Below are 14783 nucleotides of genomic sequence, written 5' to 3' on the forward strand. Positions count from 1 at the left end.
TGCAATCAATACATGTAGGCACAACTACAAATCAAACTCCTCAGTTGATAGTTAAAAGGTGCACTAAAGGGGTTAAGAATGTGAATGGTTTAGGAGGGGTTACCTGGATGTTCTGGATGCTAAGCTCCAGCACCTCGTTGGCAGCGGTGCGAGTGAAGTGGATGTCTATACCCGACAATGTAGTGAACACCAACTCCTCTGGCAGCTTGTTAACCAGGGAGAGACCCACGCCTTCCTCCAAGTTCACCAACACCTGACCATCAGACAAGACGGACAGACGGAGAGACAGACAGAATGGTGGTCATGGTATGTTAGCATTATGTGACAATCGCTCAAGGATTTAACAAAATTTCTCACATGTTATGCAAGGGCTTACAAATTTGACCAATCACTGCACTATTCCTGCATAAAACAATCAAATAATCGCAATATTACCACATAAAATGGTTCAACAAAGCAACAAGTCAACAAACCTTTTCCCTCATCAGTACATTTATGACAAATTTGACAAAATTATTACAAATTGCGATGCGAAATGTCATTATTGCCACAGCAAAATCAAGCATTTTGTACGGCAATGATCCCAAAAAACTCTGCGAAATCTTTTGAGGGACTTAAAGGTCTTTGCTATGGGTAGGAAGAGGAAATGTATACCCTTTTAATGGTTAGTAAGTGTACCTCCAGTTCCTGCTCTGGCTTCTTCTTCTGAATGTTGTCTTTGTTCTGGTCCTCCTCTGTGCTTGGGGACGTCCGGTTCATTCGCCGCTGGTTGAAGTCACTGATCTACAGTAGCAACAGCATTACATATAGCCAGTCAGGATACTCTAATTACCGGCAGACATGGAACCAACATGAAAGTATTGAAACGATACAGTCAACTGTACAGGGTCAGAACTGAATTCTGTTCAAGAGCAAGATAATCAAACATTGATGCAGGTGAAGCTGGTTGAGAGAATGCCAAGAGTGTGCAAAGCTGTCATCAAGGCAAAGGGTGGCTACTTTGAAGAATCTCAAATATAAAATATATTTTGATTTGTTTAACACTTTTTTAGTTACTAAGTGATTCCATATGTGTTATTTCATAGTTTTGATGTCTTCACTACTATTCTATGTAGACAATAGTAAAAATAAAGAAAAACCCTTAAATGAATAGGTGTCCCCAAACCTTTGTCTGGTACTATATATATCCAAATACACCCAAAGCTAACCTGCAGCACTCGTGTGGGTCCGTCCGGCAGGACTTGGACAGACAGCACCCCAGAGCCAGGCCTCATCTTCTGGTTGATGAACTGCTGCTCTGGGCCCAGCTCCAGCAGGCCTGCAGCCGGCCCCAGCACCACCTCTGCCCCGTCAAACAGCCCCTCCACACCACCGTTCGCCTGAGGGGGGTCAGAGGTCAACACAGAGGAGCACATTAAATAAAAATGGAACTATATTCAGATTTGAAACAATGTTTGGTGAGACTTTGTTTTAGATGTCTACATACAGTATAGGCCTAATATACTAGCTAAGTGTTTCTAAGCTTCGTAGGTCACATTGTCAAAAGTGTCCATGTGCTCTAATCATTAGAACCTTATTCAATAGCATTATGAAGTACCTATTAAACATTTCAACACATTCACCTGTAAATGAAGTGTTACTTAAACTCTGAAAAATCTTAACTGTTTAACAATGCAAAATTAGATACCAAAACCTAATTAATTCTGCAATTATAATCAGATAAGAATTTGATATGGACAGCTAAAATACTTCTAAAATAAAGTGTAACAGCAAAAGTATGTTTGATCAGCAGATAGTAAGAGGCGTTCTGTGGGAACTACCCACCTGTACCACCAGCCGGGGCAGGCCACAGGTCAGCATGCCTGATGAGAAGTGCCAAGTCTGGGTGGTGCTGCGCCGCGGGTCTGGCCTCCTCAGCATCAAGGGCTCATAGCTAGGGGAAAGGGAGAGAACAATGATGTCAGATACAGGTAAATATGTACAGAAAAAAATGATGTAACAGGCAACAATTTCTAAGATTTTACTGAGTTACAGTTCATATAAGGAAATCAGTCAATTGAAATAAATTCATTAGGCCCTAATCTATGGATTTTACATGACTGGGAATAGAGATAGGCATCTGTTGGTCAAAGAAAAAAAGGTAGGGGCGTGGATAGGGCTGTGGAGGTCATGAAATTGTCAGCCGGTGATTGACAAGCAAATAACAGTCGGTCTTACGGTAATTGACCGTTAATTAACATAAACACGCATAGCCTACAAGCCACTGATGCAGACCTCTGGAACATCTACATTATAAAAAGTCTAATAAATCCATGTAATATAGCCTACACCTTCACAATAAATCCATTATTTATTTTAGACAGGTCTAAAGCAGCATGATATGAAGAAAATGTAGTCTATTTCAGAGGAACAGAACAGCATACTCTGAGTTGTCCTTATGTTAGGTCCTGATCTGGCTATGCCAAATAGCTGTGAGCTACAATAGTTCATTTAGCAGACAAGTTTTGCTTATTCCGTGGCATTATTTTATAGCATGAAGAATACAATTGAGCGCCCTAAAAAAATCAATTCCCTTTGTGGCCAGTGGCCGTTGTGCACTTCTCCCCGAGTGCTGCACGCTCGGAAGCATCTCACTCACATGTCTATCCATCACGTGATCGGGCCTTTCTCACAGGCTACAAGTGAAGACAGACACATCGGGGATGCAACTGCATGCTTCCTTATCCAATTCCAAGGTGCATATTGAAGATATTGGAAGAACTGTCCACATTACTTTTCGTCAGCCAACAAGATGAGTAGGCTGAACGAAAAGCACTAGCCTATGTCAATCTACTATCTCCCATAATAAAAAGTCAACCTATTCTATGCAAGAAATAAATATTCCAAACATGGTCTGGGACAGATATGGGATGCAATAGATCCCAAATTAATACAGCCACTAGCATCTAAAAWTTTTTTTACGCAATGTGGCTGACAACAGATCAGAACGTTTAGATTAAAATGTTGATAAACTATAGGGCTATTTCTTCACATTATAAGCGCAGCAAGGCACACATGGCAGTAGGCTATATGCGCGTATGTTCCAGTAGCAGGAAAACACCATTATCAAAACACGTCATCTACAGTATGCACTTAAATAGCAAATGGAAGACGCTTTTCCCAAGGTTCATTTTCATGCCAGCCAGGTAGGCTATACTCCTGTTGTAAATATAAGCAATGTGCTTAATATTAGGAAATAAATAAATATAGTAGGCCTAGCCTATAGAAAGCTGATGGGATCCTCCTCTATATGCATAGCCTATAGAAATGTTGCGCAACATGAGCTCATGGACTCTCATGAAGTGTTTGATAAGATTTCCGATTACATTTGCATTGATGTCAGAGTGATTAGAGGGTCAATAGAGTGCTGAGTACCAGGCAGTTATCAAGTTTGGTAGGCTACTAATGACCAGCAGGAGCATCAGCGCTCGGAGAAGCCTAATTACTGTGACTAAACGGTCATGTGGAATTTGACTGCCTTCATGACTCGTGACCGCCAGTGTGGCGGTAATACGGTTACCCCAACAGGCCTAGGCGTGGATCAGAAAACCAGTCAGTATCTGGTGTAACCACCATTTGCCTCATGTAGCGCAACACATCTCCTTCGCATAGAGTTGATTAGGCTGTTGATTACGGCCTGTGTTGTCCCACTCCTCTTCAATGGCTGTGTGAAGTTGCTGGATATTGGCGGGAACTGGAACACAGTGTCGTACACATCGATCCGGAGAATCCCAAACATGCTCAATGGGTGACATGTCTCGTGAGTATGCAGGCCATGGAAGAACTGGGACATTTTCAGCTTCCAGGAATTGTGTGCAGATGCATGCGACATGGGGCCGTGCATTATCATGCTGAAACACGAGGTGATGACGACAGATGAATGGCACGACAATGGGCCTCAGGATGTCATCACGGTATCTCTGTGCATTCAAACTGCCAAAAATAACATATAATTGTGTTCGTTGTCCGTAGCTTATGCCTGCCCATACCATAACCCAATCGCCACCATGTGGCACTCTGTTCACAACGTTGACATCAGCAAACCGCTCGCCCACACAACGCCATGCACGTGGTCTGCAGTTGTGTAGCCAGTTGGACATTCTGCCAAATTCTTTAAAACAACGTTGGCGGCGGCTTATGGTAGAGAAATGAACATTCAATTCTCTGGCAACAGCTCCGGTGGACATTCCTGCAGTCAGCATGCCAATTGCACGTTCCCTCAAAACTTGAGATACAGTGGGGCAAAAAAGTATTTAGTCAGCCACCAATTGTGCAAGTTCTCCCACTTAAAAAGATGAGAGGCCTGTAATTTACATCATAGGTACACTTCAACTATTACAGACAAAATTAGAAAAAAAAATCCAGAAAATCACATTGTAGGATTTTTAATGAATTTATTTGCAAATTATGGTGGAAAATAAGTATTTGGTCAATAACAAAAGTTTCTCAATACTTTGTTATATACCCTTTGTTGGCAATGACAGAGGTCAAACGTTTTCTGTCTTCACAAGGTTTTCACACACTGTTGCTGGTATTTTGGCCCATTCCTCCATGCAGATCTCCTCTAGAACAGTGATGTTTTGGGGCTGTTGCTGGGCAACACGGACTTTCAACTCCCTCCAAGATTTTCTATGGGGTTGAGATCTGGAGACTGGCTAGGCCACTCCAGGACCTTGAAATGCTTCTTACGAAGCCACTCCTTCGTTGCCCGGGCGGTGTGTTTGGGATCATTGTCATGCTGAAAGACCCAGCCACGTTTCATCTTCAATCCTTGCTGATGGAAGGAGGTTTTCACTCAAAATCTCACGATACATGGCCCATTCATTCTTTCTTTACACGGATCAGTCGTCCTGGTCCCTTTGCAGAAAACAGCCCAAAGCATGATGTTTCCACACCAATGCTTCACAGTAGGTATGGTGTTCTCTGGATGCAACTCAGCATTCTATGTCCTCCAAACACGACGAGTTGAGTTTTTACCAAAAGTTATATTTTGGTTTCATCTGACCATATGAATTCTCCCAATCTTTTTCTGGATCATCCAAATGCTCTCTAGCAAACATCAGACTGGCCTGGACATGTACTGGCTTAAGCAGGGGGACACGTCTGGCACTGCAGGATTTGAGTCCCTGGCGCGTAGTGTGTTACTGATGGTAGGCTTTGTTACTTTGGTCCCAGCTCTCTGCAGGTCATTCACTAGGTCCCCCCGTGTGGTTCTGGGTTTTTGCTCACCGTTCTTGTGATCATTTTGACCCACGGGGTGAGATCTTGCGTGGAGCCCCAGATCGAGGGAGATTATCAGTGGTCTTGTATGTCTTCCATTTCTAATATTGCTCCCACAGTTGATTTCTTCAATCCAAGCTGCTTACCTATTGCAGTTTCAGTCTTCCCAGCCTGGTGCAGGTCTACAATTTTGTTTCTGGTGTCCTTTGACAGCTCTTTGGTCTTGGCCATAGTGGAGTTTGGAGTGTGACTGTTTGAGGTTGTGGACAGGTGTCTTTTATACTGTAAAAGTTCAACAGGTGCCATTAATACAGGTAACGAGTGGAGGACAGAGGAGCCTCTTAAAGAAGAAGTTACAGGTCTGTGAGAGCCAGAAATCTTGCTTGTTTGTAGGTGACCAAATACTTATTTTCCACCATCATTTGCAAATAAATTCATAAAAAATTCTACAATGTGATTTTCTGGATTTTTTTCTTCTCATTTTGTCTGTCATAGTTGAAGTGTACATATGATGAAAATTACAGGCCTCTCATCTTTTTAAGTGGGAGAACTTGCACAATTGGTGGCTGACTAAATACTTTTTTGCCCCACTGTATCTGTGGCATTGTGTTGTGTGACAAAACTGCACATTCAGAGTGGCACACCTGTGTAAAGATCATGCTGTTTAATCAGCTTCTTGATATGCCACACCTGTCAGGTGGATGGATTGTCTTGGCAAAGGAGAAATGCTCAGGGATGTAAACTAGGGATGCACGATATATCGGTAAGCATGTCGGAATCGGACGATATTAGCTAAAAATGCCAATGTCGGCATTGGCCCGATGTGCAAAACCGATGTCAAAGCTGACATGCATACCTATATAACGTAGGTAGATGGCGTAACGACGCTACGAAAAATACAGCGCCAACAACTAAACAAGTTCAAGTCGAGCAGTCATTTGAAAAAGTTAGAACATTTCAGCGAGACAACTCAAAGGCAAAATCCATTAACGCCAAGATAATGGCATTCATTGCCCTTGACAATCAACCGTTCTCTGTCGTGGATGATGTTGGCTTTTGCCAACTGGTCGAGCACCTCGAGCTCAGATGTTGCCCTACCAGAATTACACAGTATTGTTGAAACGCACATCCGTGAGCTACCCTGCTATTAGCTTCACGACTGCAATTTGGACCAGCGATTTCAGCCACATGAGCATGCTGAGTCAAGGAAAATATCGGTATCGGGCAAAAATGTAATATCGGTGCATCCCTAATGTAAACACGTGTGCACAAAATTTGAGAGACATAAGCCTTTTGTGTGTATGGAACATTTCTGGGATCTTTCATTTCAGCTCACACCTTACATGTTGTGTTTATACTGTAAATGTTGTATTTGTATTCAGTGTAGATACAGGCATATACTATAAAGATGAAACCACACATAAGAATATTTTTGAGTCAGGGAAGCAGTGACTGACTGATTGTCGGTGACCGCTGCCAACCCTGCGATGTCCAGCACCAGGGAGGAGTCCAGGGGGCGTGGCTGAGCAGGCTTGCTCTGTGGAGGGGAGGAGCCTTCGTGACATAGCATTCCTGTTCCCGTCATCCGCCACAGCTGGGAACGCTTCCCCGGCTCCTGAGGTAACAGGAACAAGTTTGGAATATTGTTATTTTGGAGTTGGAAAAATAGTCTGTAAACTGTCTTAAAGCCTTTTCATTCATGGGTTTCAAGTGATCACTTCACTACTGAAAGTTCTATGAAACCCAATGGAGAGTTCTGTCCCAGTCATACAATGTCCCAGTCATACAACATAATGGGTGATGTAGCTGACATTTGAAGCATAAACACTGCTACGTTTTAAGGTGTATTTGCTATAATGGTTGTACCTTTTTCTTGAGGACGACTCTCTGGGTCTTGGTCTCCACATCCAGCACCAGTTCAGCACCTGCCACCACCCGTTTTTTCCCCACCGGCCTCTTCCCTGCATCCCTGTAGAAACACAACAACATGAGTCAGCGTTTATGTCTGGGTTCATTAGAGCATACCGTAGCAAAACACTGTACAACGAAAAACATGTGATTTTTATTGGACAAGTCCAAGTAGTCCCTTCCTGTTTGTCTGTTTTCGTCCGTTTGGTACCAAATGAACCTGACCCTGGTTCTGAACTATGCCTGTCCATCCTCCGTCTCTCTCATACTCACTGAGAAAAAGTGTATGTGGCAGCGATGTAGATGAAGTTCTCGTAGTAGAGTTTGTTGTACTCCCGGAAGAAGTTCATATCAGCGGTGACCTCGGACGAGCCGGCACCCTTCACGATGAGGGTGAGGTAGGGGGGCAGGGTGGGCTCGTCACAAGCAAAGTCCAGCACTGATCCCGCCTTCACCTCCGTGTGAAGCCGGATGTCTGCCACCCCGTGCTGCCAGAACTGGATGGGGACCTGCAGTAAACAAACTCAGTTTGAGACTTAGAATCTCAATAAGATTATGGGCGCCATTTTGGCACACAAAATTCACCAATAACAGCATGCCAGTAACAATGCAAACTCCAATGTTTTATTTGACTGTTTGGCTCCAACATGATTAGTTTCCCAATCTCTGTATCTACATCTATGGCGCTGAGAGAAACTGTGATATGAGAGTTCGCCCCTGCAGACATCTCCAGTACTGTACCTCCGAGATGTTGTCGATGCGGAACGGCGGTGGTAGTTGGTCGGTGTCGCTGAAGCAGATCTGATAGGTGGCTCCCTTCAGTGTGATCTCAGCTCGCAGGAAGAAACAGTTGCCCAGTGTGTCTCTGTCGTGGAAACAACATAATACAGCAACTACAGTAGAGGCATTTTCTGTAATACTTAACCATTATAATGAGTTGGGTATGGCATTATAAAGTTGGCTATCTCTGTGGTCTTACACCTGAGTTTCAGGTGTAATCGGACGGTATTAGCTAAAAATGCCAACATCGACCCGTTGTCTAGTTTAACACCGTTGTGCAAAACCGGTGTCAAAGCTGACGTTGTTCCCTACACAGAACAAAAGCATTAAAAAAAATACAGCGCTACACAGAACAAGAGCATAAAAATATACAGCGCTACACAGCATTCCTAACCTAGCCCACAATGTCTGCTGTGTGGCTCGAACAGTCAACAAGCCAAGGAGTCATTTGAAAGAGTAAGAACATTTCAGTGAGACAACTCAAAAGGCGAAATCCATTAACTCCAAGATAATGGAATTCATTGCCCTTGACAACCGTTCTCTGTCGTGGATGACGTTGGCTTTGGCCGACTGGTCGAGCACTGGTACACACTACCAAGAAGACGCTATTATTCAGATGTTGCCCTACCGGAGTTATACAGTATTGTTGAAACTCACATTAATGAGCTACTTGCTATGGGCACCACTGCTATTAGCTTCACGACTGGCATTTGGAACAGCAATGTCAGCCCCATGATCATTATGAGTCTGACAGCACAGTGGGCCCACAAGGATTTGGTACTGAGGAAAGCCGTATTACATGCTCAAGAATGTGCTGGTTCTCATACCGCTGCTGCCATTTCAATGGCATTTGAGAACATGTTTGAAACATGAACATTCCTAGCTCCATTTAAACAACTGACTCGAGAAATAAGCCCATTAACTGTGCCTGCAGCAGAAGTGATACACTCTGTCATGGCATTGAAACGCCTGCTCAACAAAACTGCTGACACATGCCGTCGGGTCAACTCGGAAAAGTACTCTACTAGAGGCTGTGAACAAGCGATTCAGTGGCATTCACTCTGAGCCTCTTTACGGTGACGCCACCATGCTCGATGCTAGGTACAAGGACCGCTACTTCAATGCAGACAAGAAACAGGGTTTATGTGAAATGTTACAGACACAGCTGGACAAGATGTATACGGACACAGTGGCAGTGCACACCGAGGAAGAGGCCATGGACAGACAGCTGAAACTTCACTGCTTGACATGTATGATGAAATCCTGGTTGAGACTGAACAAATGAACAACGAAACAGCACAGAAAGTTAAGTGAAAGAAATAGATTTTGATTGTTTTACTGGTAATGGGGACATACGTAAATGCCAACAACATAACTTTTTGGTCAGTGTGTGTTTCAACTATTTAACTGTACTAGAATGCTTAAAATGCCGCAAAAATTTTAAATATTGGTTATCGGAATCAGGTATTTTGGCAAGGAAAATATCAGATATCGGTATCAAAAATGTCATATCGCTGCATCCCTAATCTAAACCACTGTGAAATATATTTTCCATAACCAAAAATATTGTAATATTAAGTTACATATTGCATTTTTAAAGCCTTTGGAGCAGCTATGGTGCCAGGGATTTGTTCTTACTGTATTTTCACAATGAGCACCATTTTTTATGTATGACAGTATAGCCGTTTTCTCAGATAGTCCTATAGTCTTTTACCTCATGTTGACATGGAAGGACTTGGGCTTGTTGACCTCGAAGCCTCCGGACCAGGTGCAGTTTTGGGTGTCCATGAGGCGCACACACAGAAGCTGGTCGTAGTCATTCCTGGGCCAGTGGAAGACCACACTGGAACCCGGCAGGGTGGAGATGTAGCCCTCTGGGTTCACTGTTCCCTGGAGTCATACAACAACAATAAGGGTTGTTGACATGGTCCTGATCATGAAGCATTGCTGCTCTATGACTAGCTCCAATAAAGATCATGTTTGAGTCCTAAAACAGCGGAAATCTGCTTTCTTTTCATTGCTTTGTGTTGTCCCTTTGGATGTGTCTAATTCCTGTCTTTGCACTGTCAGTCACTCACCTTACCCCTGGCAAACTCCCTCTGGGAGAAGGCCAGTTTGTGGGTGGAGCGGTTGTCCAGCAGGTACCGAGGGGCAAAGGTCACGATGTGGGTGTCTCTGTAGCGGCCCTTGCCTTTACGAACGTTGATGCCTGTGTGAAAACACAAAGCAGCATATTTCAGGGCTGCGACAGGCAATATATAATAGACAAGGGCAACAAATGGGCACCGATGTCCAAGGTTAACCATTAGTGAGGTGTTGTTGTTAGGCTACTTGCGGTTGTTGTTAGGCTACTTGCGGTTGTTGTTAGGCTACTTGCGGTTGTTGTTAGGCTACTTGCGGTTGTTGTTAGGCTACTTGCGGTTGTTGTTAGGCTACTTGCCTATGTTGTAGATGAGTCCAGGTCTATTCCCATGCTGGATGACCTTCACCGCCCTGACTCCACTCCCACCGTCCAGGGAAAAGCCCTGGCACCAACCGGGAACCCCGTCCGGATGGATCCCTTTCCCTATCCGCATAGTGCACCTGAGAAAAATGGAGACATAAGAAAACCGGAATTGTGGAAGCAACATGGTGGAAGCTCAACTTAGTTGTTTTTTTAGGATGTGAATTAATACATGGTTAATTAGCTAATTAGTTAACTATTAGCTAACTAGTTTATAGTTTGATTTCTAGCTGCTAATGTGTTGTCTATCAATATATAGCCTACCATCCTTCTGCAATGTCTCTCGACAGAGACAGACGATGCAAACGTATACACAGAAATGCACATTATGGACAGAGCTTGCAGTGCAGCCACTGGAGAGGATCTCCCTTGAGAAATGTATATATATATGTATATAGTATATCTAGTTATGTATATACATATATATATATATAGAGTGGGGAGAACAAGTATTTGATACACTGACGATTTTGCAGGTTTTCCTACTTACAAAGCATGTAGAGGTCTGTAATTTTTATCATAGGTACACTTCAACTGTGAGAGACGGAATCTAAAACAAAAATCCAGAAAATCACATTGTATGATTTTTATGTAATTAATTTGCATTTTATTGCATGACATAAGTATTTGATACATCAGAAAAGCAGAACTTAATATTTGGTACAGAAACCTTTGTTTGCAATTACAGAGATCATACGTTTCCTGTAGTTCTTGACTAGGTTTGCACACACTGCAGCAGGGATTTTGGCCCACTCCTCCCTACAGATCTTCTCCAGATCCTTCAGGTTTCGGGGCTGTCGCTGGGCAATACGGACTTTCAGCTCCCTCCAAAGATTTTCTATTGGGTTCAGGTCTGGAGACTGGCTAGGCCACTCCAGGACCTTGAGATGCTTCTTACGGAGCCACTCCTTAGTTGCCATGGCTGCTGTCTCTTATACACATCTAGATGTGTATAAGAGACAGGTACTCATCCTTCTATTCCTCCAAACACGGCGAGTGGAGTTTAGAGCAAAAGGCTCTATTTTTGTCTCATCAGACCACATGACCTTCTCCCATTCCTCCTCTGGATCATCCAGATGGTCATTGGCAAACTTCAGACGGGCCTGGACATGCGCTGGCTTGAGCAGGGGGACCTTGCGTGCGCTGCAGGATTTTAATCCATGACGGCGTAGTGTGTTACTAATGGTTTTCTTTGAGACTGTGGTCCCAGCTCTCTTCAGGTCATTGACCAGGTCCTGCCGTGTAGTTCTGGGCTGATCCCTCACATTCCTCATGATCATTGATGCCCCACGAGGTGAGATCTTGCATGGAGCCCCAGACCGAGGGTGATTGACCGTCATCTTGAACTTCTTCCATTTTCTAATAATTGCGCCAACAGTTGTTGCCTTCTCACCAAGCTGCTTGCCTATTGTCCTGTAGCCCATCCCAGCCTTGTGCAGGTCTACAATTTTATCCCTGATGTCCTTGCACCTGTCTCTTATACACATCTAGATGTGTATAAGAGACAGGTGCAGGTCTACAATTTTATCCCTGATGTCCTTACACAGCTCTCTGGTCTTGGCCATTGTGGAGAGGTTGGCGTCTGTTTGATTGAGTGTGTGGACAGGTGTCTTTTATACAGGTAACGAGTTCAAACAGGTGCAGTTAATACAGGTAATGAGTGGAGAACAGGAGGGCTTCTTAAAGAAAAACTAACAGGTCTGTGAGAGCCGGAATTCTTACTGGTTGGTAGGTGATCAAATACTTATGTCATGCAATAAAATGCAAATTAATTACTTAAAAATTATACAATGTGATTTTCTGGATTTTTGTTTTAGATTCCGTCTCTCACAGTTGAAGTGTACCTATGATAAAAATGACAGACCTCTACATGCTTTGTAAGTAGGAAAACTTGCAAAATCGGCAGTGTATCAAATACTTGTTCTCCCCACTGTATATACATATATATAGCTACACTGTGCAGTAACATGTTTTCCTCACCGCAAACGCAAAGTGCTTTTAGACTTTTAGATATCACCGCTACTGAAATAATTGTATATTGAACATTTGTTCAAATGATGGTTTTACAGTAGTATTACTAAACTGTGCAACACTGCTCCAATTATACATGTGAACAATAAAAGGGATAGTGTCTAGAATCAGAAGTGGAACCAGGCCCTACAGCACACTCACATGGCTGGCTGCTCCTTGTCAGTGTAACAGAAGAGCAAGGGGCTGAGACTCCTGGCTAACTCGTGCTCCTCAAACTGACCGCCTGCATCCGTCTTCCCATTGTCCTGACGGAAGATCAACGGCAGACCTGAGGGGAAGAAAACAGTCAGAACCGTCAAAAGGTCAATACTTATTTTAATTCTATTCACTGTGTGTGTGTGTTTGTGTGTGTGTGTGTGTGTGTGTATGTGTGTGTGTGTGTGTTCTGTTTATGAGGAGGGATAGAGTAAGCACCGGTCTTGTTGATGAGCCAGTAGGGTGCTGAGATGAGGATCTTGAGCGCCCCCTGTGCCCGCAGGATGATGCGTATGGTGAGACAGAGCAGGCGCTTGTTGGCATCATACAGCCGCATGCGCACCACATAGTTCTGGGTACCAGGGGGAATCAGCAGCTCCTTACACACAGAGAAGTTCTCTAGCAGCACCCCTAGTGGGAGGAGGAGGGTACAGACATGGTCAGGGTGAAAAAGTGTGGAGTAGGCTGTATAGTTCAATGAAAAAGTCTAATGTGTGATTTCAGGCTGTAGGCAACAAAATATAAAAAGTCAACAAGGGGGTGAATGCTTTTCAAGGCACTACACATACTAGATACAGTGCCTTTGGAAAGTATTCAGACCCCTTGACTTTTTCCACATTTTGTTACAGCCTTATTCTAAAATGGATTAAACAAATCAGTGGCCAGATGGAAGCCAAAAAGGCACCTAAAGACTCTCAGACCATGAGAAACAAGATTCTCTGGTCTGATGAAACCAATATTGAACTCTTTGGCCTGAATGCCATGCGTCACATCTGGAGGAAACCTGGAACCACCCCTACGGTGAAGCATGGTGGTGGCAGCACCATGCTGTGGCGATGTTTTTCGGCGGCAGGGCCTGGGAGACTGGTCAGGATTGAGGGAAAGATGAATGGAGCAATGTACAGAAAGATCCTTAATGAAAACCTGCTCCAGAGTGCTCAGGACCACAGACTGGGGCGACGGTTCACCTTCCAACAGGACAACAACCCTAAGCACACAGCCAAGACAACGCAGGAGTGGCTTCGGGACAAGTCTCAATGTCCTTGAGTCGCCCAGCTAGAGCCTAGACTTGAACTCGATCAAACATCTCTGGAGAGACCTGAAAATAGCTGTGCAGTGACACTCCCATCCAAGCTGACAGAGCTTGAGAGGATCTGCAGAGAAGAACGGGAGAAACTCCCCAAATACAGGAGTGCCAAGATTGTAGCGTCATACCCAAGAAGACTCGAGGCTGTAATCGCTGCCAAAGGTGCTTCAACAAAGTACTGAGTAAAGGGTCTGAATACTTATGTAAATGTACTATTTCCATTCTAAATTTGCTAAAATTTCTAAAAACTTCTTTTTTGCTTTGTCATTATGGGGTATTGTGCATAGATTGATGAGGGGAAAAGACGATATAATCCATTTTAGAATAAGGCTGTAACGTAACAAAATATGGAAAAGGTCAGGGGTCTGAAAACATTCAGAATGCACTGTATATTATCATTACATCAATTGTGCATTTCCACTATGGGATTTTACACTAGTCCTTGGTGTTTTACACCCGTGTTTCCGCCTCTGAGGCTTGGCCCACAAAAAGTCCAGGACCATGGCCCTCGTATACCTAGATTACATGGCTATGATATAGTATTATTTCCAGGTCAAGAACATTGAGATTCTTAATAGGTGGAGAGGTATTTAGATGAGAATGACAGCAGTGGGACTCTGACCTAGCTCCATGTTCTGGGAGGTGTCTGCAGCATGCAGCACAGCCTCCTTGCCCGGCTTCAGGGAGCCCTTGATGGACGTGCCCTTGATGTAGTAGTTGAGGTCGCAGGGCAGCAGGTTGGCCAGCACAAGCGTGGGCAGCAGGTAGATGGTGTGGCCTGGCTGCCAGTAGATCTGCTTGGAGCTGCCGGAACCCGATACGGTCTTGGCAGGCTGCTGGTCTGGGTAGTTCTCTTTCTTGATCACCACGCAGAACCTAACAGAGGGCAGGAGAGAAGAGGCGAGATGGGAGAGGAAGAGAGTAATTGAGAAGGTATCCCATGTAAGAAAATAAAGAATGTTATATATTTAGCCTGAGGGCTGATATGCCAATAGCATGCGCTTGTGGCTTAAACAAGTA

General features: G+C 44.0%; 1 protein-coding gene across 3 annotated transcripts in view; it reads right to left on the bottom strand.

The window, feature by feature from the left end:
* vps13d (vacuolar protein sorting 13 homolog D) overlaps positions 1–14783 on the bottom strand; it is a 70609-nt gene that overhangs the window by 27546 nt on the left and 28280 nt on the right. For all 3 annotated transcript variants that reach the window (XM_070447880.1, XM_024004975.1, XM_024004974.1), the window contains 14 exons: positions 14386–14639; positions 12896–13087; positions 12623–12749; positions 10388–10530; positions 10026–10156; positions 9662–9837; positions 7909–8032; positions 7441–7676; positions 7126–7228; positions 6717–6874; positions 1825–1933; positions 1209–1379; positions 679–783; positions 104–253 (listed from right to left, as the gene is read on the bottom strand). In XM_070447880.1, the coding sequence (XP_070303981.1) occupies positions 104–253; positions 679–783; positions 1209–1379; positions 1825–1933; positions 6717–6874; positions 7126–7228; positions 7441–7676; positions 7909–8032; positions 9662–9837; positions 10026–10156; positions 10388–10530; positions 12623–12749; positions 12896–13087; positions 14386–14639 (2179 nt within the window). The remainder of the gene's footprint in view (positions 1–103; positions 254–678; positions 784–1208; positions 1380–1824; positions 1934–6716; positions 6875–7125; positions 7229–7440; positions 7677–7908; positions 8033–9661; positions 9838–10025; positions 10157–10387; positions 10531–12622; positions 12750–12895; positions 13088–14385; positions 14640–14783) is intronic.

The sequence above is a fragment of the Salvelinus sp. IW2-2015 genome, linkage group LG17 (assembly GCF_002910315.2).
Source record: "Salvelinus sp. IW2-2015 linkage group LG17, ASM291031v2, whole genome shotgun sequence".
Lineage (NCBI taxonomy): Eukaryota > Metazoa > Chordata > Actinopteri > Salmoniformes > Salmonidae > Salvelinus > Salvelinus sp. IW2-2015.